This window comes from Scophthalmus maximus, chromosome 1 (assembly GCF_022379125.1).
Source record: "Scophthalmus maximus strain ysfricsl-2021 chromosome 1, ASM2237912v1, whole genome shotgun sequence".
NCBI lineage: Eukaryota > Metazoa > Chordata > Actinopteri > Pleuronectiformes > Scophthalmidae > Scophthalmus > Scophthalmus maximus.
Window position 1 is genome coordinate 10,722,854 of NC_061515.1, and position 25,756 is coordinate 10,748,609.

Consider the following 25,756-nt stretch of genomic DNA (forward strand, 5'->3'; position numbering starts at 1 on the left):
TTACTTTTCACTCGACTATTATATATTTTAAATATTATTGTGCAGAATTGCTTATCTTATTCTAAAGCTAAATATCTCTCAATACTTCTGCAGGATCGTTGTTTTCCACGGAGAGGGTGGATCTGTCCTCCACGACCTCCTAAACCACACTGAGGAGATCACAGAAGAACAGCCTCTGGAGGATTTGATTGACAACCCCCTTTTTAGCCAATGGGAAAACCCAAAGCTGCGGATTGGCTCAAGGAGCAGCACCGGGAGGCCCTCCCACTTGACCAAGTTTACCTTTTTCCCCACCAGTGATTCCTCACTGTTCTGTGACACACCACTGGGAGACGCTGTTCCCTTGGATTGGACTCGCAGGTGAGCCCAACGCTCAAGCGCCCTTTGTGAACTAATGAGAATGGATTTATGCTGGAAAGTAGCAGAACAAAGGTTTTACTATTAGGTAGATTCACATTGGAATCAACGTTTGGTCATTTAGAACTGCCACATGTGCTCCGTTCAACTCCCATGTGCAGTGAAAAGTTCACTTAGGAGGAAGACTGTTGTATGATCCAACGGATTTGCAGGTTCCTCTATTGATAAAGCCGAGCTGCTGTTTTCATCTGTGATTAATTATTAATATGGTTGAAGATGGTTTAAAGAGCTAAACACTGTTCTCTTCCTTTTCTCTTAGCAGCATCTCTGTCCACACCGACTAAAAGGTAACTACAGATGCTCTTGCTTCTTGCCCTGTGATTAACAGTGATTATTGACATGTATGTAACATGTAACATATAGAAAGTGTATTTTTTTTCAGTTGAATTCTAGAATTAACTTTTATAAAAAGTTGCTGCAGTTTTTAACAAGGCACTCTTAACAAGTTGTCAACATTAGTGGTTCATAAATTATTGATAAATATTTCTAATAGAGTTATAGATATGAATGCTTTGTAACTATTAAATATTAAAAAATAACAACTTTTGTGAGGTTTAAGATCTTTTATGAGACATCAAGTCTGTTTTTTTAAACATTACTAAAACAATAATGAGATAGATAGATAGATATAATTACATGGGCCTGGGTGTGAGTAGACACGTAAACCAAGGCAAGACCTGCTGTTGCCCTCTGACCCCTTCCCATCGGCTGTTTTGGGTTTTTCGTATTAGCCAGTATTGCCATAGTAACCGGACAGCTAATAGGTTTGATGAGTCGTCATAGGCGCGGGAAAAGCAGCAATACACGCAGTGAGGTCCTGTCCGGATTGGTACACTAATAACCAAACCAAGTGATTCATTTACAACTTGGGAAGACAACACGGTAAAAATCAGAGACACCAGCCAACAATTTCGACATTCACAGCTTAATTTTTAAGGGGATTGTGTTTTCTGTATTTTCTTCTTTATTGAATTAACTGACACTGGTATGACGTGCAACAAACACTGTCGACTGAAATTCAACCTGAGACACAAGTTATTATAAAATCATGACAAACTATTTCTACAAACACAAATGATTCAGCAAGAACTCCTGTGTCATGTTTTGAAAGAAAATATTGATTATATATGAGATGTTTTAAAAAATATAATTCATGTTATGCACGTGTTTGTTACCTAAATGACTCAACAACGTGCAATTATGAAGTGATTTGAAGCCGTTTTTTGTGCCTCAAACCAAACTGACTGAACCCGAGATTGACCAAGGCACTAAAAATGAAATACAGATGTTGATGAAATGACATGCTCCAGAGTGCAGGGTGAAAAGATATATTGCGTTGTACCGTCATCTCTTAAATCTCCTCCGTTGCCTCCCAGACAGGCACATTCCTGGGGCCCACTGTGAGTGTATAGCCCTCATACAGATGGGCCTTGAGAGCCACCCTGTCCGAGCAGGAATGAGTCCAGATGGCTGGATCCTGCTGTGAGGGGCTGCGGATGGAGTGAGTACTGGTCTGTGCGGCTCAGACCAAGTCTGACTGGACCCTTTTCACATGGAGGGCCCCCAGCATTCCCCCAGTACCACCCTACGGCTCTCGAGTTACAGCCAGGGCAAGGACATTCACGTCGCTCCTGTTATTCTTACTGGGTATTAATCTGGTTGTATAGGGAGCAGTGTTCAGTGAAACAGTAATATTGATGGCTTGTCTGGTGGGTGAGCAAATCACATGAGCATGATTGACTATATATTTACAAAGTGTTTTTTAGGAAGTCATTTCCACATGTGATGCAGGCGACACACTGCAGTAATACCACATACTCCTGCCACCACTGCGGGAGTCCTCGGCATCTTCATTAGCTCCACACAGACTTCAGATCACATTCAGAGTCACATACTGAATCGATCTGCTGAGACAGGCTCCGGTGCAGTTTATGTCTTCTGTGTGTATCCAGCGGTGGCAGAGAGAAAAGTCACTCTTCATGAGAAACAGAGGACATAGGACATCAGACCTGGATTCGCTTGCAGAAATCTGTCTCGTGTTTCAGAGCACTTATGGTGTCCCAGATACTTTTCTCCGTGTTATTCTATACTTTGTTCTGGCACGGAGCGCTGAAGGGGGTTAGTTATATGTTCTGTGTCAATAAAGTCACTGGGAACTAATACAATAGGAATTTATCTTCAGGGTATTTGTTTCACTACTTGTCATCAAGATTTCAGTGATTAACTGAATTTTCGAATCATTCATGTTGATTTTTAGAGGACGGAAGAACATATTTTTAGTTTTTCCCATAAGTACAGTATATGTGTCATTTTGGAAAGGTCGGAGATCAGTAATGTGTAGTGGCTGGATGTAATAGTCAAGGACATATTACAGTTATGGCCTAATCACTCATCACAAAAGTGAAATGGTGTCTTTTCTTTCCATCAAATACCATCTGAACACCTTGATGCCCAAAGAATAGAGTCTATACCGACCATAAGGTCTTTCTTGTATAAGTCAAATGAACAACAAATGATAACCAAACTGATCGACATAAATGAACTGGACCCTTGGCACAATTACGGATTGATGATCTTTAAGAGTTCCAGTATCAGCAGGTAAAGTGTTAGGATCAGCTGGGTTGAAGAAGAAGTTTCAGTTTTACACAGCGGAGGTGTTTTTTGTTGCCGGGATAAACAGGTGCTGACCTCTTCCCATGCGGCTCTTGGCTGGGGTTTTCCGCTCCACATCACGGAGCCCATAGGATCCTGTATCATGCTGACTGACAGGTGAATGGCACCAGTGACAAGCAAACTCTCATTCCCCCAGGCGCCAATGTGGCACAAAGTGAATGGATAAGAGTGGATGGGAGAAAGATCGCCTTTGAACCTAAAAAAAAAAAAACCCCAAACAATTTCCCCTCCCTTCCTCTGAATCTTCTCTCTCCCTGTGGGACTTCTCTTTCTTTTCTCAGTGTGGGTGTTTTGTTCATCTTAGTTTTGTGGCCGATGGAGCAAGTTGACTTGGGGCAGAGTAAAACGTGAGTAAAGTTAAGTGAAGTTCTTTTTGAGCGACATGGGGGAATGTGTCAATCAGCCTTTGTCCAAAGCTTTCACAGAGAAAATGTAATTATACGTCATGAAATTGATATTGTTCAGCTTGTATGACTCTAATTTTGATAGTTTTCAGGTAACAATCAAATAACCACAAGGCCCAAGTCTTCTTTAGCCACTTTTGAGCATATTTCACAAAACAACTTAAAGCTGATATTGACAACTTTTTGGCTTGAACTTTTCATTATGATGTTAAAACTGATTGAAATGGTGAAAGAAAAAAGGCACTATCCATGCTCATATTGGTCCCCTGTAAGACTTGCCTTCACCACGTTATTCTCCTGGCCACTGGTTTTCATGGAGGAATGACGACTCGATTTGCGGCACAAAGGAACTGCGTCACCCATTGCATAACCGGGCGTACACTCCGTGGAGAGAGCTCAGGCACTTGAGAGTTTGCAGCTTGCCTTCTTTCTACTAAATCAGTAAGTAACACAACCCCTAAACCTACTTATTAATACTACCGTACGTTTAATGCCAGGTTATTTGTTTAAATTTGGATTCTTACGGTTGTTTTCTGCTTTGGAAAGCAGCCAAGCTGCCAGCTTTGAGATGGCCATGATGCTAATGCTGCCTCTATAGTTAAAGGGGCAGTAAGTGATTTTGGAGAAAGCTTGTTTCTCTCTTTGTTGTTGTTGTTGTTGTTGTTGTGAATTGACTGCTCTGTGTGTGGGGAGTCCGACAAACTAACCGCTAGGCCAAAACTGCAGAGTTGCAGCGCCACTCGCCAGCACGTCTCTTAAGGTGTCGACGAGTGATGTTTACAAACATCATTGTGGTGCGGTCCGCACCATTTTCTTGTTTTCTTGATTTACAGAGCCTGGACTGCGCCCCTAACCCGGATTTTTTTTCTGGGCACACATAAAAGAGCGACAGCTAATGGACTGTGAGGAAATCTTTGCTGATTTTTACAAAATGTGTATTGCTTTAGAATCGATTATTGCCGCTTTAATGCTAGGAGCCAGAAAACGAAGTAGGAGCGTCAGTGTACAAACTTTTTTCTCCTCCTCCATTATCTCTAAAATGCTGCTGACAACTTCCTCAGGAGCTCAAAGGAAAAGTCCCTGCGTGCTTCCTGGCATCTTGATACTGCAGCGTCTTTACGAAAGTGACCAAACAATAATACCACCTGGAACCACAATGGGGTTGTGTGTTGCCTCTTAAACATAAGACTGCTTTTCATAAAGCCTTGTAAGTTAAATCAATCCAAAAATAACTTTTCTTTAAATGGCAGTTGATGAAAATTTTGTGATGTAGGTTGAGACACTCACAGTTATTGACTTTTGATGGATTGCTCTCCACTGATTACTCACAAAGCAGTGACTTGGGATGTCTACAAGGAGATGGTTTTATTTCTTGCTGTGGCCAACCTTTGTCACACATCCCCTTCCATCTCAGTTTTTCCTGTTGTTAGGTGTTCTCTTTCACAACTGCCCGTCATCATCCAATGAATCCAGACAAGGAACTCTCCCTTGACTTGACTCAAACATGACGGGAAAAGTCAAAGCTTTATCTGAAGCCTCATAGTTACCACATCAATGGAGCTGCCTGAGAAGAAAAGTTCAGCACTTTGCGAAATTTGCCTTCCAATTAGATGAGAAGATCGATACCACTCTCACGCCATGATTTGGATACAGATTGACATACATGTAATATATCTTCCATGTATTTATCACATAAATGTGAGGGCTATAAACAATGGCCAGACTCTTAGTGCAATTTTCAGCAAGAGGACAGCTGAGCAGTATCTCAACCTTGAGTGGTGAGAAGACCTTTGCCTTGGTAAATCTCCTTGTCATTGTGCAGCTGCTGACTGTCGACTCTCATCGAGTGCAACTCCGCAAACCACCGAATCCAGTCTGTTGACCTTTTGCTCTTTCTCTCTCTCTCACAGCTGTACACTTTTAACGTTAGCTGTGCTCCACATCCAATCAGGATTCAACCCCTACACCCCCAGGGCTGCAGGAAACTGGCCCATCTGCAGTCAAAGCCTGTGTGCGATCTGCACGGGCCTGGGCACAAGCCTTGTCCCTTGTATACAGAGCATTTGCTTTCTACAGTAGGTCCTGCGAATCCAAAGCTCTTCTTCCATAGCCAAATGTACGTTGACCATGGCCCAAATCAGCTCAGCCAGGGCTGTAGCAGCTCCATGCCCTCTGAAGGCTAAGTGCTCACTATGTGGGCTCCAGTGTGAGCACATGGTTGAACTAACTAGGTCTCCGGTCCTGCCTGCCTGCCATCTGGATAATAACAGCTTTAAGTAAGTCCTGCCAGTAATTACCCTGCAAACTCTGAACAAAGGCACAGAACACGCAGTGGTGAAATCTGGATAATTGATGAAGACAGATCACAAGCAGTGAAAAGTCGAGCCTTGGCTAAAGACACGTGAGTCAGGTTTGAGAATGTTTTATTTGTTTTTGATGAGGTACAGTTGATAAGAAAATTATAAGAAGGTCCATAGCTGGAAATGTGCGAGGGCCAGTGTCTGATTGTGTTTGATATTGAATGCTTGAAAGTGGTGCCTGGCCACATGGCTACAACTGAGGTATTTTAAAATATTTTTTCATACGTGCATATGTGCTTTTTGCACTTTTTACACTTAGTTGACTCACTTGATACAATAGTTAGATGAGATGATTAAATCCACTTCAATATCTGTACAGTAAATATAAAGTAAATTGCTTTCCCCCTCATTACCAAACTTTGTGTTGAACTAAGCTGAGAGGCACCACAGTACTGTCCAACAGAAGTGCTAGTCAGTCATCCTTACAGTATATACAGCATATTTTTAAGAATATGTTTAAGTTTGTCACATCTCCTGCAGGTTCTCTGTATTGCCTTCTCATCTTACTCTCAGCAAGAACTATATTTCCCAAAATTGTGAACTACTCCTTTAATAATTTTGCATTCATAGTGGTGAAACAAAATATAATGTTTGTCTCACACATTAGTCTGAGGTCATTTAAATCAAAGCCACTAGTGTGGCGTGAGCAAGGCAGCTTTTCCTCAACAAGAGAGCTACTTGCCTTGAAATAGTTGCTGGGTGTGAAAATGAGTTTCCAGAGCTTGCTTTCCACACACTGGTAATCAAGCACTGGAAAAAACCACAACCGCTCCCTTGGTTTGAACCACTGCCTGGACCTGACAAAACATGAAACTGATTTACATTGTCCTTCCTCCAAAACGTCATTTTCAATTTGAATCCCATCATGGGCTAATCTGGAATCTGTTACTCACTTTGTCTTGAAAATAAATTGTTTGCAGCCGAGAGTCAAAAAATTGAGGACGGGGGGGACTTTTGGGGGGAACAAGTGGCAAAGTTCCTCCGGTGAAATGCCATGTTTCGGCTGATGCACAGGAAACAGGCTCTTACCAGCCAGGAAATGAAGTGGCAAGCACAGGCCGGCTCATATTTCCTCCCCTGCTTTCACATGGGGTCTTGTTAGTGCTGAGACACCAGGGCTCCAGCTTTTTGTTCACACAGAGCCCATAGTAAACATCGCTGCAGCGCTTTTAAAAGACCTTAAGTGACTGTGATGGCTGAGTGGTTTGTTGCCATGAGGTCTTGAGTTTCTCAGACCTCCAGATTCCCTCCCACCTCCCCCATCTCTGAAGGGGAGCTGAGTCAATGCTCATGATGTGGAAGAACCTGAACAGATTTATGAGCAGGGGAGAGAAAAAGACCCCTCTGACTTATGTTTTGCTGATGAAATGTGTGGCTGCATTTTAAGGGTATTTCAAAACATCTCTGGTAAGGATTTTAGATTTTATTTTGCACCGAGTATGATCTTTTCCCTCCATTTCACCTTAAATCCTCAAAGGAGATAAATACATAACTATGATACCTTTATAAAAAACAAAAAAGGATTTGTGGATGCTCACTGGGACTATTGGATGAATTCATGGCATGATCATACATTACTGACCCATTTTTAATAAATCAACGATTTTTTTAAAAATCAATACAAAAAATTTATATTTTCAATCTTATCTTGAGCCAATCTTTTTGCTAAACTCCTGTTATTGTTCACCAGAAATACAGACACAAAACATAAATTCCTTGCACGAAGAACCAAAAATGCCAAATAAACAGGCAGCAGCTTGAATATTGTATAAAGATCTCAAGGATGAAGGCCAGTGTTAACTGGGACCCTGGCAGTGTCCTGCATGGTCACCTTGACTCAGAGCGATGAACAAAGTCCCACAGCTGCCAGCAATGCGGGAGCAAAAACACATTTTTTTGGGACAAGCTGAGGCAGATCCTGAATTCTTTAAGAAAACGATGTTCTGACACCAGATCCTCAAACCACAGAGAAATCTGCATTCTATCGAGTCTGATTTGAAGTTTGAATGGCGCGAGCTCTTTACAACAAATAAGAATTTCTGTATTCATTAAGTCACGTGGAAAACCTGAGAAGTTTGAGGTTAATGTTACTGGAGTTCAGCTTTGAAATTCTGCACATAAGAGTTGTTTAAAAAAAGAATAAAATAGAGAAGCCGGCCGAGGGTGCTCTGAAAGAATAGGTTACACAAATTTTGTTAATGATGTCTGTAAAGATTTCCAGTCCATGGTTGTCCAAGGGGAGTCGAGCCGAGGGCGACTGGACGTGGCTGTAAGTCTTGAAGACGTTGCACCTCTCGTCCAAGAGACTGAACATTTCACACCTGTGCGTTTCCCCCTTTGAAAAGTCTGGAGAGAAAAATGTTTTCTTTCATCCACAAATTAGTGGAAGGTATGTTCTTTTTTTTAGATCGGGTTAAATGACGTCTATAGAAAGCTTTTTTTGCAAACGTGTGTTAAGTGTTATCTCAGTTATCGTGTTGTCTTAGCAACATATATTATGGAATAGAAACTATAGTAGCACATTATCAAAAGCCAAGGACTCAAGAGTAACAGCTTTGTTACAGAGGGAAGGGAAGATGACAGGTGACTGGGGCTCATGTGGACAGAGATTTCCTGTTTGAGTTCGCATGTTGGAAGGTCCGAACTGGCCGGATGCCCACACAAACCCAGCGCTGTCTCTCTCATGGAAAGGACCACCTCGGTGTGAGGGCCTGCTACGACGGTGGTGAGCAGTGATTCATGGTGTGGAGCTCAGGGCTGAGTTGGAGTCAGTGTAAACAATTACAGTTGAATTAATGTATTCCGAGTGTGTGTCTATGTGATTTTAGAGAGAAAAGAGAAATACTGCTGTCTGACTGAACTGGGATTTGAGCGTGGTGATGCATGTTTGCAGTGTTTCATGTCCTCTCGGAGGCAAACACTGATGATTGAGTGCTGCGGGAAGGGTCGAGCTGCTTTGCTTCGGCACTTGTGTGTCTGCTCGGGGAACACACTTTGGTTATGGTGTATTAAGGGGCTACAGTTCAAGCTAAACACTGCAGTCGCAGAGGGGCTCTAAGAGGCAAATGACGGCAGAGTCCGACTGAAACTTTTTTTTTTACCCCTCCTTGTAACTTTGGAACAGTTTCTCATTCTTCAAATAAAAATCTAAATCATTCAGATAAGACCAAACTGAGGGGGGGATACCTGTGGTGTTTATAAATCAAATCCGAAAAAAAATTGAGATTTGATATTATGATAATGATACTCTTCTGGAAACAAGTTTTATAGTTATGTTCTATGTGAGAGTTTAGGGAACTCGTAAGAAAGTCCAGGAAAATGTCCCCCTCCTTGACGTGACTCCTGAATGAGTGGGATCCACTCTTTGCTCCTGTAACTGGTAATTACTGGCCCGACTTTGCGCCACTTTTACACTCCTCCGTCCCAGTTGTGGTTGTTTCCATCTGTTTGAGTGGAGGTTAGAAGTTGACTGGCAGGGGTCCTGCTCTCTGAGAGTTAGAGTCTGGTTGGAGGGGGTCTCGTTTCTATGAGGGGTGAAACACCCGCCCGTCCATCACCCTGACAGAGCTGACAGCCATTCAGCCAAACCGGAGGAGTTCCTGCCAACAATCAAAGGGCTTTTCATTGAAGGAATCCAGCCCTGGCTTGTCATCGGGGAGGGGCGGTCCTGGCTGTCAGCAGGACCAGGAGAGACCCCGGGTACCTCCCCTTGCTTTCTTTTTTTCCCAGAAATCTCAGATCAAATCAATGGTATTGGTCAAGAGCACGTGCTCCGCCCTCTCTCTCTCTCTCTCTCTCTCTCTTTCTCTCTCTTTCTCTCTCTCTCTCTCTCTCTCTCTCTCTCTCTCTCTCTCTCTCTCTCTCTCTCTCTCTCTCTCTCTCTCTCTCTCTCTCTGTCCTCCCCTTGCCATTTGATTAATTCATCTGTTGTCAACTTTGCAATTCATTCGTGTTGTTGGACACACACAGCTTTTTGAACTTTTGCTATTTTACGTAAAAGACTTAATTATATTTTCTGTTTCCCATTCAGATAATAAACACTCTTCACTAGCTCCAAAGTAATGCCAGTGCTCTCACTCACCACTTGAGGGAGGCAGAACTGAACAAACCGATGAGTTACAGCATTGTGGCTAAATCATTTCAGAAACACTGTGTTTACATGCCTTCACCTTATCACACACCACTCACGACTTTACTGACGCATCAAGTGTGTCAATGTTCGAAATGCATTTTTGTACAGAGACGGATCTTTGCCACCACACATGGATTTTCTTCACATCTCCTAACTCAAGATGAAAAACAAACAAACTGTTTTTTTAATTTTTTACCCTTCCCAATAGAGACAGACAATTTTGAGGCTGCAACTAACAATTAACTTAACTGTCAACAAATTTATTGTCTATAGTCTATTAAACTGCAGAAAATGGTGAAAAATGTCTCAGAGCCCGAGGTCATGTCCTCAAATGTCCCAACAGTTGATATCCAAAGATTTCTTTACAGCATTGTAAAACCAGCACATAATCACACTTTAGAGGAAGAAAATTCATTTGTTTGCAAAAAGAATAGTATAATGTTGCAGATTAATTTTCTGAAAAGAAAAGAAATCTATATTTATCATGTAGGCATTATAACCATTATAAGGTGATAAATTCTGCTCATTCAAATACACAGAAAACAAATATCCCAAAACTTTTTGTAAGATTTCTGTGTAAGTTTGCAGTACAGTGTCAGAACAGAGCCCTGTCTGATGCTTCAGTGGGCTTACTATTACATAACCAGTGAGCCGCCTGCATGAATCAATTATTCATCTCCGTGTCATAACACCGAGGATGCTTTGATTACAACAGACAGCTCGACAAGGCAGTGCAATAAATGGCAAGGAGAAAACACGCACCAATCTCCACGGAGTCTGTGGCTTCGTCTCGTGACTGCCGAGAGAGAGCACCTTCAAATGAGGCGCGTTTCTCTGTGTTGCACTCGAAGGCCGCATGAATGCTTTATTTTTTGAAAACAGCCCTCGGCAGTTTGGGAATCAGCAAAAATCCATTCTGCACAACTGAATGTCTGTTGAGTCCAACCACATGGGTTTCACAACGAGCCGTGGTGAGTGCAGCGCAGACGGAGGAGAACAGATGTGTTTTCTTATTTGTTCAACGTGTTTCAGGGATATTTTATCCCTTCTAACCCTCATCAACTGCTGTTCGCCGACGACAGTGGCAGGTTCAGAGGTCAAACAGTTCAGAACCTCTTGATTTATCTGTCCGGATAATCAGCCATGAGCATCTGTTCTCAACAACTTATGCAGTGAGAAGAAGGCATAGAAAGAGTGAAATTATGACGAGCCATAAATGTTCAAAGGCTGGATTTTAGGATGGCTGTGGCTTTTTCTCTCTGCACACGGAGACGAGGAACAGAGCCGCTCATGTCCACAGTAAATCATGAGGTTAAAACTCACCATACTTCATAGTGACACTGTGTCCTTCACTTCCTTTCTCCATTTTCTGTGAAGTCTTGGCTCCGCAATACACCATCTGGGACCACGTGATGGTACAGCGGTTGATTCCCCTGTTACCAGATGATTATAACCCCCTCCCAGTTCTGGCTTCTATCAGTCAGTACAACCCGCACACCTTTGTCTCTTTATGTACATATTTTATTGCAAAAACTGACAAGTTGCTCTGTGGTGCTCAACCGAGGGAGTCTGGCAGCGGCGCACATAAACAAAACCACGCATAGACGGAGTTTGTTCATGTTCTGTACAGATCGTTTTCAGATTCATTACCACACAAACAAATTCTGCCAATATGGTAATCAAAGGCTCAAATTAAATGTCAGATGATGAGACGCCAAATGAATATTAGGGTTGGATTGTTTTGTCAACTCTTGGCAAAAAATTGTGAAAAACTGAACTTTGGAAGGTCAAGTGCTGTTCTTGTTGTTGTTGTTTTTTTTGCTAACATTACACATTCCTGCTTTTAAGCTTGCTGGCATGATTAATATGAGCAGTGCAGTGCCAGTGCTATGTTTTTTTCATAATGGAGTTTCAGTATCGAATCATAAAAAATATATGCACATAATAAAATAAATAATCATGAGGCAAACAAAGCTATTCTTGGTGTATTACCACTAGTATTGCCAGTGTATTAATATTTATAGTCTACTTCACACCATTTCCATTTGCATGGCTTTGCTTGCCACAATCTAGTTTCTAAAAATGGATGTGGGACATTTCCTCTAGACTTACAAAGCAGCGGTAAAGCATGATCTCATTACTGTAATTATGTTCTCACACGCGGTGTTTAATACCGTCACTGTAACTCATTTTCAGGGGTTATCGCAGGTTGTTTGGTTTCTATTCTCGGCCCCCGTCTCATAAGAAATGACTCAGGATACAAACTAGGTGTATGAATATCTTAGAGGTTATTAAATATTACACACGTCTCCCCGGGGTGTTTGTTTGTTTTTCTCTTTTTTTACCCAGTCTTTTACTGCTCTCCCATCTGTTTGTCAGTGTCCACATAGTACAGTATGTCGGACTGAATAGGAGTGAAAGTCATTTTGTTTGTGTGTGTGAGGGAGATAAAACAGAAAGCACAGCAGAGGAGAGAAAGAGAGGAAGGGAAGGAGATCAAAGACTGTGGCAGAGCCAGGCCCTGTATCAAAAATGAGGTTGGAAGGCTCTCCCTCCTCTCTCTCTCCATCCGGCTCTCCCCTGATCATCGACCCTGAGGAGAATAAACTCCATCCATGTTAAATTATAGATTAAGGCCCGACTCTGGCTATGGCTTGGCAGCTGCATGCATGTCGAGCTGCACTGAGTTTTACACACTTCTGCTGCTGTTACTCTTGCCTCATCTTGCTGCCTTATTGAAACCATCTTCAAACGCTCTCTCCACAGATGAATAAAACGGTTTAAAAGAGACTGTATGAATATGTAAAGGTTCTCTTTACAACATGCGCTCTGTGTGTGGCTGTGTTTGTGGATGAGATGTGTTAACCTTTAGCATCACTTTTCAGGTCACAAGTGTTTTTCTTGCTTGTCTTTTTTTTTAAATTCACAGATGAACTTTGTTCTATTAGTTCCATGAAGAGAGGCTTTGGAAAGATGACAATTGCACAATATGTTTTTGCCCTGCACTCTGTTCTTCCAAGCAGATAGTGCAATCACTTGACTGCAGGACATCACAAATACAAATATTTAATCTATTTTACCCCCTAAAACTAGAAATATCAATTTGTACAGAAAATCAAGTTAAAATCAATCTCAATTTGTACTAAACATTAAATTACAAGCAGCCAAATCTCCATGACAGCATATGGGACTGGCAAACCAAAAATATGGACACATTTGTGGTGTATTTGAATCAGTAGAGTGCAATTTCCTTGACTGTAGCTTCCTGTAGGTACTTAATTATGATATCCATTCTTCTACAGTATTTAGTTTATTTTGTCGATCATTTTGTTGCAACAAGTTGCAAGTCAGAGTCTGTTGTAAATGCATCCCTTGTTTCTCAATGTGGGTATCATAGTTTTGTCAGAAGACTTGTGTGTGTGTGCTGTAATCTACTAAACCAGAAAATAATACAAAAGTCCAGTTTCCAAGCCACAGCGTTTTATTCCCAAAACCACCTGGAGTAGATGTACTCCCTTTTATCTAAAATGTGACACGTTCTTGTCGTCACCAAGAAGGTATTTTTAGTGGACTGTGTATAAATAGCAGGAGAAAATGCCAATTCTACATCTTGCATAAATATAGTCCGGTGTATGAAAAATAATGGATGTATAATTTTGGTACAGTCTGTGATCGAAAATAGAAATCTTTATCTGTTCTCAACAACAACATAGTGCAGCAACAATATCCTTACGTTACAACACTAGTAATTCCCTTACAGTAGTTTCATGCAAAGCAAATCTCATAGGGCAGTCAAAGGCATTAGGATAATGTTCCATGTCAACATCAAACATGAGACATGCAGTTCCAACAAATCAGCATGCTGTCCAGCCTAAATTATAAAACACAGTGGTGATTAATCTGCGCCTAAAGAAATGACAATGTACTCTATATTCACATTCTGCTGTATGTGAACCTTAAAAGCAGAGCTCAGTCGCTCAGGATGTTTCCATGCTGCTGTGTGCAGTTTAACGATATAGTGAACAAAGAAATGAGCCAAACTTCGCTCAGCTAATGCATATTCATAAAGTCGATGGCACATGTAAGGACAACATAGATTAAGAATTTGATATACAGGGATGTATTTGTCTCACTCGGGTGAAAAATAAAAAAACAATAAATATTAATATTTCTAGCCTTTGCAGTTAGTTACGTTCAGAAGCAAAATAAATAACTATTTCTATTCCTATTGGTTTTCCTCAGAGTAAACATGTTTCAAGGAATCAGGAGGTCACGCGCACATGATGCGAACAAGCAATTCACGGAACAAGTTGACGGCCTACGGCTCAGGTAACACGGATAATAATGCCATGCAGCCAAAAGATTTGCAAACGAGGTAAGAAATCTGTAAGAAACATTCAGGAACAAGGCTCTGGTTTACATTCATAGTGACAATAATTGTGACAGAGAGAAATCACAGTGATTCCTTTTTGTTTTGTAAAGGCATTCCAACGGGCTTGTGTGTTTCGAGGCAGTTCCCATTAAACTAACATTACTGTCAATGGATGTGGCTCTCTTTGGTCTTATCAGTCTCTCAATCTTATACGTGTCAGTAATGAAAAGCCTTCAGATAGATAGATAGATAGATAGAGACAGTAGATAGAAAGAAAGAAATGGGAAACTGCCCTTTGAATAGAGTCTGATACAGAGGAATTATCTCCACTCCTGAGTCTAACACAGTGACACACTTTAGGATAGTGCATGTAGAGCATTAGAAAATCACAGGGTGCACGTGGAAAGAGTCCCATGTTAATGGTGGAACCAATACTTAAAGGGGCTTTAGGATTTTGGAGAAAGCTTGTCTCTCTCTCTTTTTGTTGTTGATGGCTGGGCCTCGAACCTACAGCCTCGGGTATGGGAGACCGGCACGCTAACCACGGGGCCACAGCACCTGAATTGTAGCATCATGCGCTAGCAGTTATCTTAAGGTGTCAGGGAGTGATGTTTTTTTTGTTTTCAATTAACAGAGCCAGGACTGTGCCGAGAAAAAAAATGTTGAAAAAAACTGTTGTTTTTTTTCGGCACACACAGAACCACGTGAGGAAATATTTTTTTCAAAAAGTGTATTGGATTCTAATCGCCTACTGCCCCTTTAACACTCTTTGAGCTTTACTTCTTTCCCGCAGATATTGTGTTGCCGGCTGCTAGTGGTTGGTCGTCACAGGCCTCCTTGCTCACTTGGGACATCAGATGCTGACTGCACTTTGACTTTGTTCCAAACTTGTTGGCGTTGACGATTGGCTTCACGGTCTCTGTGGACTCTTGCTGTTGATTGGTTTCTGCCTCCTCTTGGGACTCAGGACTCTGATCTGATTCAGTGCTCTGATTGGACACGGAGGCTCGGCTAGTATGCTGATAGGTCCAGCAGAGTTCCTGCCACTTCTTTCGATTGCCATCAATCCCGTCGACCATTGGCTGCAACTTCCTGTTAATCTTCAGCAGTGACTGTGAAGGAGAATATGGTCAAAATATTTTATCTACATTTATATGAAGACATGAGACCCTGAGTAAGGATTTCACTTTAGTCATTAAGAGTTATGTGTACCTGGTAAAGTGGTTTACAGATCCCATCAATCCAATCCAGCTGTAAGGCGGGAAGTTCATCTTTGCGATTTCGGTCAAATATGGCCTATAGAGAGGGAATTACCTTATGTCATCCATGAAGTAGTCACAATGAGTATATGCTGGTTACTCAGGATGAGAAAGAAATATATGTTTCTGATAAAATCACAGTGAAAGATTAGAGTTTGAAAACCTACTGCTGGGGTCAACTTTAGCTCAGACCTCTCCCTGTCACCTTGTTCAAAGAATTCACTCGTCACCAGCTCTGCAACCTTGGGACATTCATGCAAATCATTAATATTTCTTTTTTCTTCTCAAACATGATGTCAAATCTTGATATCAAAACATGGGCAGTGAGCTAGATGTGCATACATTTGATACCTGTTTGTGTAAAATTTACTTTTAGAGATTTAGTGTTATCAACTTTTTTTTCAGGTGCTCTGGTATATGCGTGCATGCATTGTGGGAAGGGCAGGGAAACATGCAAGAAGACATAGAAATATCGTCAGCCTGATACCATCAGTAGGAAAAAGGTACGACATGCAAACACGTCCTGTTTTAAACCAAACACATCCTGTATCTTTACATCTCCAAGTCCTGAATATGCAAAGCACAGATGTGAGAAAACATTGGAATCAGACTTCTAACCTGTTTGGATATTTTCCAAGGTCGCGTGACGGCGCCCAGATCGCATGCTGTCATCAGCATAGACCTGTTGATGGTATCAAAGCTCAGCTCTAGCTACTTGTTTTTCCTCTCCACATTTATCATGATTGCAGCACAGTAATATTTTCATCACAAAGTTAGAAACCTGAGAACTTCTCGGTGTCCTTCATCTGTCCAGCTGAAGTTTCCAGACAGAACACACTCAAAGAACTTGCTTCTGCGCCTGCACAATGCAAAGAGACGGTCAAAGATACAGAAGATGTCTGAAGGCAAAAGCATTTTTTTTCCACACTAGCACCACACTACACAAGAAATTTAAATGATGACTCTTCTAATTACTTGTAAGAATGAATCCAATTATATGTGATAAGATACCCAATCCATGAAAAAGATAACTTACTCAAAGTGCAAAGTAAGGTCTGTGGAGAGAATAGCCTGCTTCAATAGTTGCATCATGTTGCTATATTCTTTAGAGCAGAGGTTTGCAAAGATATTGTGACCCTGTAGAAAAAATAATATAATAGCATACAGCAGGCACACACAGAGAAGCAAGCAGGGATGAGTAATGTCTCCTCTACGACATTGCATTGGTAAAGTCATTGCTCACTGTCAGAGAGGCTTCTATTATCAATGGTAATTAGCAATGTGTATAGACTTCCTCTGTCCTCTGTTAAAAGAAATCAATAGAGAACACAGTGACTCGTAACGTCTCTAGTGAGCACTGCTGCCACCTAACATCAGAGGCTTTGAGCTTAATCTGGTTCTGTCCCAAAACTTAATCTGGTTGACACCCAGCATGTTGACAAACATGAATTCATTGGCTTTTCCAAATATCTCTTCCAAATTTCAGTGAGGAGCGAGTATAAACAATTTAGTTGTAAAACTTGCACCTCCTGACCTCACTTTGTAGGATCATGACGGCATGGTTGAAGTGATGGTGTTCTAGGGTGGCGGACGTCCCGTAGAGCAAAGCCAGAGCAGAACCTGTCCTGCAGGGGGAAAAAACACAGCAGTGAAACTTTCAGTCACCGATGTGACGCCTGCCTTTCATCACTCTCCAGGTCTGAGTCACTCACTTGGCTTGAAAGGCGTTGTTGGTGCCTCGGTGGTCCAAGTCATGACAGAGGCAGCCAACCATTAGGGCAAGTATCTCTGCATCTGACAGGACATCCCGGAAACTGGCTGTCTGCAGAAAGCAAAGCAGACAGATACCCTCTTATCCACAGCAACATGTTTTCTCCATTTTTTGTTTATAACATACAACCTATTGCCATTTGATGGGAAGGATAGGATAAAATATAGGATACGATAGAATAGGATAAGATAAAATATATGATAGGATAGAATAAAATTATGATAGAATATGGGATAGGATAGAATAGAATATAAGATAGGATAGAATAAAATTAGGATAGGATATAGGATACGACAGAATAAAATATAGGAAAGGAGAGGATTTTGATCGGGAGTAAAATTAATTTCAGCATACCTGATCACACTGGAAAGTTGATTCTTTGTCTCTGAGGCTTTACTCAAATTATCCCTTCTTTCAAATTTTCTCGTCCTCTGTGATGTTACCTCCTAATGATTTTTTGTTCAGTGACAGGCGGCTGCTTTGTTTAATGGTAAGTCCACTGAGATGAACGTTTCTCATGACAGCTTTTAAAAATAACTCTCGACGATGTTTGAGGGTCTAAGTTTCAATGGGGTGCTTTGGAGGAATTTCGCATTTAGTTTGATAGTTTGACAGCACAGACTGAAAGCAAACAGGAAGAGAAGTTGGGACACAAAGCTCTGATATGAGAGATATTGGAGATACAATTCTTAGAAATCGGGGTCATTTTAATTTTAAATCTCTATTTAGGGGCATGGATATCAATTTTAGACTGTTACTTCTTTAAATCCTTAACATCCAGTTCCTTCCTTCCCTCAGTATCATATAAACGTATATATTCTGTATCGGCTTGGTCCAGCTCTTCATTTAAGTACTGTGATGTTTACACTGAATAAGATATTTAGACCCAGGACAAATTTCTTTCATCCAGAGGAAATATTCTACATTTCTTATGCATGATTTTAGACACATTTCCCTAAAATCCAGCCTGACATATTTGAAGCTTTTGAGATATTCCCTTGAATTTGGAAAAGTTAAATGTGAACAAAGTTGTTGACTCAATATACAAAAATCTGACTTACTGTGATTATAGCAAACATGCACTGTGACACATTGAAAGCATGCCTCCAGTTATGGTACACCACAGTTCGATAGTTCTTCCTCACAGTCAGGAGCCAGCGGCACAAAACCTAAAAGGAAACACATATACAGGTTAGCTACAGGCACATGCATATACATTAGAGACTGTATATACCATAAAGATGGACAATATGACAGCTCCCTAAATGTGAAGCCACTACACAGTTTTTGTATAGTGAGAGGAAGTGGAGACCTGTCGTCCATCCTGTCATAGACCGTAAATTGACTGGAGAGGCTGTTGCTATGTCACATAGGCAACATACAGCGCATACACATGTACATACATATTTATATATATATATACAGCTGTAAATATATATGTATGTATGTGTCTGTTTGCATGTAGCATATGTATTTATGTATGTATATATTTATATATATATGCATGAATCTATCTGTACACAGACACACACACACACGTACATACATAATTTTCTTGGGCTTCACCTCATAGTCAATTTTAAACTTTTGCACGACACCAAGTTCCTGAAACATTCGCAGTGACGCAGTGATCATGGCGTCATTGTCCAAAGAGAAGTCGTTGAAGTGAAACTCATCGATGCCTAACTCACTGCTCAGGGGGATCTTGGCAGCCTGAGGGGGAGAGGACAGAGCTGTCAGTCACATGGTCGCCAGCAAGTGAGACAGAGAGGCAATTAAACAGTCTCAGCAAACTGATTGTTGGGCAACTTCATGTTGACAGATTTGAGATAACACACATTTCCTAAAAGTTTGTATAGTATTTAATTAGAATATTTGAATGTTGTTTTCTTAACCCTCTGTGCCTGAGGATTACCTTGAGTCTGTCAACTTCTACCTTGGAGCAGGTGGCGTGGTAGGACAACATCTAAAAAAAAAGCAGAAATTATGCAAAATACAAAAACTCTCAAAAAGACACTGATTGCAGCAAAGGTTGATAAATGTTTGCAAAAGAATATTGATACAATTTGTCTTTCCTAATTATGTTGTTACATAATCAGGACCAAACAAAGTACATCTGTCTCTTGGCAGACTGAAAGATGGATCAGATATTTAGATAGAAGGCATATTGTGACAGAAGTACAGGAGTGTGCATCGTCCTTTATATCAATATTAAGATCTCTGGTCCTTCTTAAAGATCAGCATATACACAGTTCTTTTGTTGTCTCATTGATTGTTAAATAAACCAACTTCATTAGCTATTCATTAAGTTTCAGAAATGCCTTTATTTATACCACGCTTTAATGCATGATATAATTCAAACAGCGGCATAAACTATGCCCATGGTGTGCTCGGTGAGGTTTTATAGTGATTGGTTGAATAACTAAGATTCAATTAGTTAACTATTCAGCTGCTGGTTGTTATTATATTTGTCGTATAACTAAGGCATATTTCAAAAGAAAAGTGAAGAACATGGGAGAAAGCTTATGGTGAAAAGGTCATATACCTAAACAAAGAAATATAATATAATACACAACGTGCTGTTGTGCTTACATCCAGTGCTACAGACTGCTTGGCCCAAGTCTTCTTAACTTGGTTGTACATCATGGTGTTGTTGATTCCAAGTCCACAGAATATGACAAATGCCTGCAAACAAAGGAAAAGCCAGAGGGAAGAAAAACACGTTAAAGGAACCTAAAACACTGGCATAATGCGTATCCAGCGCAACTGTGTGCACCGAAATCAATGGTTTATTTGAACAAATGTTATTTAAGTGTTTATGTATTTAACCTCAAACAGTCTCTGATCCGCATCATTGAAGGTCTTCCTGTCAAGTCGGTTCAGAATTTGTGCGACCCCTGCAGAAAAGACACGTAAAGCATATCAGTAACGACAACATGCAAACTGGTTTGCAGTGAAACAAATCGAATATTTCTGGTCAACCTACCAATTATCTGATGAGTTCGATTCCAGATAGGGACACATAGCACTGATCTGATGTGAAACCCCGAGGCCTGATCTGCCTGTAAAGAGAGGAGTCAGTGACTATGAAGTCAGACTGATGGCAGAGAAATGTATATCTTAAAGCAGGTTACAGCAACATTCCATCAAAGTAAATTTGCCCAGTTTTTATATGAACTGTAACAATTATCATTTGTGTGGTCTACGTCTTTGTAGGACATTTGAAAGGTCAACGGGGAGGTTTAATCGGCCCCCACCTCGGCATCAAAGCGTGGGTCCTGACAGACGTCGCTGATGTTAACAGGCAGTCCCGTGGAAGCCACCAGCTCAGCAATGCTGTTATTGATCAGCCAATCAGAACACGATAGCTTCTCCATGCTGATGTGGCCAATAACACACAGATAGGAAACAACAGTCACGTCAAGGCAGATCATCCGACATGACAGCAGTAAATATTGCGTGAGTTCACGTTTTACTACTAATTTTTCTATGCTGTAATGCATCAAAGTGTCATAGATTTGCAATAATGCTCTTCGTGTGTCTGTTTATTAAGTCCCACTTCTGATGCTGTTGTGAGCCAAATAATCAATCTTTTTGTACATCTGCCACACTGTACTTTTTTTGTAACCTTCGCGTTCTCCAGAAGAGTTTCACCTGATGTCGCGGTCCAAGTTGCACAGGGGCGACATGAGTTCAAACGTCTTGGAGAACTTCACGACCTGTAAGAAGAGCCACCACAGCGACGACATTTAACAACAAAGACGAGAGGGGTTTGAGATGCTGATAAAGAGCCAGACGTCTCACGGGCGAGTCGATGTCCTCCAGGAGAAGCACGGAGCAGCGTTCACACTGCAAGAGGGTCAGGGCTCGCTGCATGATCTTCCTGACGATCTTCTCCAGGTCAGTCTGCTCCTCAAACAGGTCGTTGACCACCTCCAGCAGAGCCTGAGGCCGCGAGCAAAGACGAAAATCACTGGTGTTCATTACACAGCGCTGACATAATCATGATACAATGGCATTGTGTTGAAAAATACATTAGAGGGGTCTTGTTAGCCACACGTGTGAAATTTAAACAATTTTAATCTGTATTTTAGTAATTATAATTAAAAATGTGACATTACTACCAGACCCTCGGGTTGCTATGAAACAAGTAAACATCTTTTTTTATAAAAGCACAATTTACAACTCCTCACCCTACTCCTGTCATACTCTTTGCGAGACTCCGAAAACAACTTGGCATTGGAAATCGATATTCCACAGAACGGTAGATACATCTGCAGCACCTAAGTGAAAGCACAAAAAAAATGAAACGGTTAAAGGCATGCAAAATCCGTCAATTTTTAGCTATTTATATGTTAAACAAAAAGACATAAAAAAAAACAGGGTAAAAGAAAACAAAAGACTGTGCAGTGATCGGGGGTGGAAAGTCATCATTTGGCTGTGAGTTGGCTGCTTCTCTGGACAAATTCCCCTCCAATAGATTCCCTGTTAATGAAGTATTGATTTACAGAGAAACGGAATTCAAGTCATCAAATGCCTTCAAATGTCGAGATAAACTGGTAGATCAAGATGTTTGTTTTTTTTCTATTTTCAGCATCTTTGATGCTCAAGAGTAGTTTCTGAAGTCGCTGCAGCTTTAGTGTTTTATTTTAGATTCATAAGCACAGAATCGTACAACTGCTGCAGTTACACTTGATTTCTTTGAAGTACAAGTCAGGGAGCGTACAGTATGAGTTCCGAACTAATGAATTGACACAACTTCACTGTGCCACCTTGTGGACACACTGTTGCTTCTCAGTGCAGCTGGGACCTAGAAACTCAGGTTTACGAACTGTGTATTTGGATTCCTCGATTTCTTTTTTGTTTTTGTTTTTCAATATACCTGACATGAGTTAAATGAGCACCTTAGCCTATTACCGCACAAGAATCCAGCACTTTTCACCTCACGGTATATTGGTTTTCTCATCAACAAACCGTAAATAAGTGGTGGAACTGTAAATAAAGCGGTAATACGTGCATATTCTGCTAAAGCACTGGATTCACTGACAATATATCCACTGTGTGTGTGTGTGTGTGTGTGTGTGTGTTGCACTACCAGACACTCAAGTGAGAGGTTGGCTTCAGCTCTTCATTTTTATTTAATTTTATTTTTTTGCTTCAAAGGGAACACGATGCCCCTACTCCACAGCCATTAAAAAGATTCAGAGTACAAACAGTGATTTCAGCTGCATGGCTCAAGCTCTTCTGTGCAAGTGTGTGTGTGTGTGTGTGTGTGTGTGTGTGTGTGTGTGTTGATGGTAGTGGGGTTAGAGGGCAGGTGGGGTGGGGGTGGGAACACTATGCTCCACAAGAATGCAATTTTAACTCAATCTCTGAAAATGCCCTTGATGGTCCGACTACCTGCAATAAAACTGGAGATGATAAAAATGATAGCTAAAATACATTCAATAACTCCCTGGTAACGTGAATCTGAAAAAAAAAATACTTCGTTTTTTAACTGAGAAACATAATAACTCCTCACCTTCTCATCATCCTCGGTAAAGGGGGTGCCTGTGGGATTCTTGTTGATTGCTTGCACAACACCGATGACTTCTCCATCACTGTTGCAGATGGCCATACAGAGGATGGACTGAGTCTTGTAGCCTGTTAACTTGTCTATCTCGTCGCTGAAGCGGTGATCCTGCAATATTGGTCACACAAACACACGTTACACACACACATTACACGTGCACAATCCCACAGATATACACACTCCACCGTGCTCAGTAAATGCCAGCACAGCTCGCAGCCCTCTATGACCATTAACGTGCCACCGTCACCTACAATAAAGCAGGTGTGATTGTTTTTTTTTATTCAAATTCATACTATAAGCAGGAAAACTAACAGCCATCCTTGACACATGTCCACACCATTGCAGTAATAGGCCTAGACCTCAGGGGGATCTGCATCATCATGTTGCCTGAGCCTCCCCAGCAGCCCAGGGCCATGATATAATGATGTGGTGTTTAACTGGTATCTATAAGACGAGCTGGAGTGTGGAGCAGCGGGGATTATAACGCTTGCTTTCCTGCATCTTATATTCTTTGACAATATAGAGTGAGGATTGTTTTATTGAGACATAATTGAGGCGATTACCCGGAGTCTTTGCTCAATTTGCTTTGAGTTGAGCGAACCATCGTGCGCAGAAAGCTGGAGCTCAAAGGGGTGGGACAATGTTTTCCGATACTGTCCATGCACAACACTGTCCTCTGGCAGCAACAAGAACTTCACAAACAACTCCCCATTAAAATGTGTGCCATTCCTTTCGGCCATCTGTGGACACTCGTCCGGGACCGAAGGCGCGCCTCGCCTACAGCGAGGACTTACTGATCATGGTCATGTTTTTCTTCGGATGCTGCAAACACATGTGGATCATACATCTTTACACCAACAGCTTCACTCACTGTAAACATCACTAACTTCTGTCCGAGTAATAACATTGGTAAATGTCAGGACATTTACCTCATATGCATTCGGGATGTTAACAGTCTCTCCATGCTCTGCCACATATCCAATGATGCCCTTTCCCCACGGCACCTGAACCTCGTTGGAGTTCAGTGTGATGGAGGACGGTCTGACCGTGGTGCCCGAGTGCACGTCGAAGAATTTGGACACCAGAGTCCTCTTGTGCGCGGGTCCCTCAACGAGGAAAAGCGAACACCTGTCCGCATCCACCAGGATGCACACGTTGATCAAGATCTTATAACTCAGGTTCGTCAGGTCCAGGTCGTTGGAGATGTCTTTCACCAACTCCAAGAAAAACTCCCTCTCGTTGGTTTCCTTGAGTCTGTATTTGTAGTCGATGGCACTGGACGCGTACTGGGGCACGCTGACCCTGGATTCGAGCAGGGCGCTCAGGATGTGCGCGGTGGTCGGCGGCAGGGAGCTGGCTTTACGCAGGAGCGCACGGCGCCTCATGCTGGACTGCGACTCGTGTTCGCTCAGACTCACGTGCTCGTCGTAGGTCCGGTGTGCGGTGGTGGCCTTGGACCGGGCGAAGTTCCGCCGCAGCTCCATGTGGGACGACCTGCGCTGGAGCCCGTCCGGGTTGCTCGGCCAGAGCGGGTCGCGGGCGGCGCCGCGCTTCTCCTCGGCCGTGGACACCTTCGACGGCTGGTGCTCCTTCAACCACCTGCTAACCTGATCACATTTCGCCTTACGCACGAGGTACTCCTCGAAGAGATCCGGGTGGCAGTCCAAAAACGCCTCCACATCCGAGAAGTCAAACGTTGTCATGGTGAAAGAGGCTGGGTGGGGGAGGGGGAGGGGGTTCAAACGAGACGCTCAAGTGCAATAAAACAAGACCAAGTCGATTAGATGACGGGGGTGGGGGGGGCGGCTGCAGTCGAGCTTGTCAAAGAAGTGATGTCCTCAAAACAGTTACTCATTCACCCCGTATGAGCTCGTCCATCGTGTTCTCCCCTGGAATACTGGGAGCACAAGTGGTCCAATGGATTTGTCTGAGACCGGAGTGATGACGCCTGCGAGAGGAGCTGCACCTGTCAGTCAGTCAGGCGAGATTGAGCTGTCTCTGGTGTAGGAAAACACGGCACCTATATATATATATTCTCTCTGGAAACTGAAAAGAAGAAGAAGAAAAAAACTGCAGGGCAGACTGTTCACTCGCTCTCTTTATTCTTTACCACCAGAGACACTGTGCAGGGCTCCAATCAAAACCGAGTACGAATTTCATGTTCACACACACACACACACACACACACACACACGACAATGCAGAAGTTTGCAGCTGTAGCGTAGAAGACCTACAGGTTAAATGATTGTTCTTCCATGATAGATAGATAGATAGATAGATAGACAGAGTGGCTGTAAAGGTATGAAAGCAGCTCTGATTCTCTTGAATAACTCTGAATAACTCAGGGGCGCAGGATATGATTAAATAGCTGGAGAGAATGAAAACAGTGAAAGACTATAATGGAACCCAGTAGAGCCCATACCTCCACCAAGGCCAAACAGTCCGACACACGTCTGTCTCGCTCTCATAATAAAAAAACTGAGAGGGAGAAATGAAGTTGCCTGATATTCTGCACCAAATTGCCCAAATTCTGTACAAAATCTCCACAGTGCATATATGAGCATGTCCAATTTTATTTTTGCACATTTTATGCAAAGATAGTTTTATGCAACTGGAAAAAAACACACTTGTCACATCTGAACATGTCAAAAGAAGCTACATGGATATGATTTGCATCAAAGTATTTCCCATTTGAGGGGATATACACACATTTGTGTTGTCATGGAGTCAAGTGGCCTTGTGATTCACACACACACACACACACACACACACACACACACACACACACACACACAC

At 41.9% G+C, this 25,756-nt stretch overlaps 2 protein-coding genes and 1 long non-coding RNA gene across 4 annotated transcripts in view; 2 read left to right on the forward strand and 1 right to left on the reverse strand.

Moving 5' to 3' along the window:
• The first annotated feature begins 96 nt into the window (after window positions 1-96).
• Window positions 97-2,675, forward strand: LOC124850518. The gene is made up of 3 exons (XR_007031452.1): window positions 97-360; window positions 680-704; window positions 1,794-2,675. It is a non-coding gene; the product is annotated as an uncharacterized LOC124850518 (long non-coding RNA).
• A 1,156-nt stretch (window positions 2,676-3,831) lies between these two features.
• LOC118300081 (uncharacterized protein C7orf31) overlaps window positions 3,832-25,756 on the forward strand; it is a 28,834-nt gene continuing 6,909 nt past the window's right edge. The window contains exons 1-5 of one of the 2 annotated variants that reach the window (XM_047336135.1): window positions 3,832-3,935; window positions 14,229-14,361; window positions 16,023-16,120; window positions 20,605-20,847; window positions 21,032-21,288. The gene's annotated coding sequence lies outside the window, so the exon portion shown is untranslated. Of the gene's footprint in view, window positions 3,936-14,228; window positions 14,362-15,340; window positions 15,533-16,022; window positions 16,121-20,604; window positions 20,848-21,031; window positions 21,289-25,756 lie in introns of those variants that run through there. The other variant, XM_035624158.2, reaches the window with a different exon arrangement.
• pde11al (phosphodiesterase 11a, like) lies at window positions 13,460-24,958 on the reverse strand. The gene is made up of 20 exons (XM_035624146.2): window positions 23,890-24,958; window positions 22,910-23,068; window positions 21,582-21,671; window positions 21,193-21,333; window positions 21,043-21,107; window positions 20,646-20,766; window positions 20,375-20,450; window positions 20,218-20,285; window positions 19,981-20,073; window positions 19,304-19,354; window positions 18,955-19,101; window positions 18,450-18,557; window positions 17,330-17,439; window positions 17,152-17,242; window positions 16,654-16,754; window positions 16,399-16,476; window positions 16,236-16,299; window positions 15,785-15,859; window positions 15,571-15,654; window positions 13,460-15,470 (listed from the first exon to the last, which is right to left on the reverse strand). The coding sequence occupies exons 1-20, from the start codon at window positions 24,661-24,663 to the stop codon at window positions 15,135-15,137; spliced, it is 2,832 nt and encodes a 943-aa protein (XP_035480039.1). The 5' UTR covers window positions 24,664-24,958; the 3' UTR covers window positions 13,460-15,134.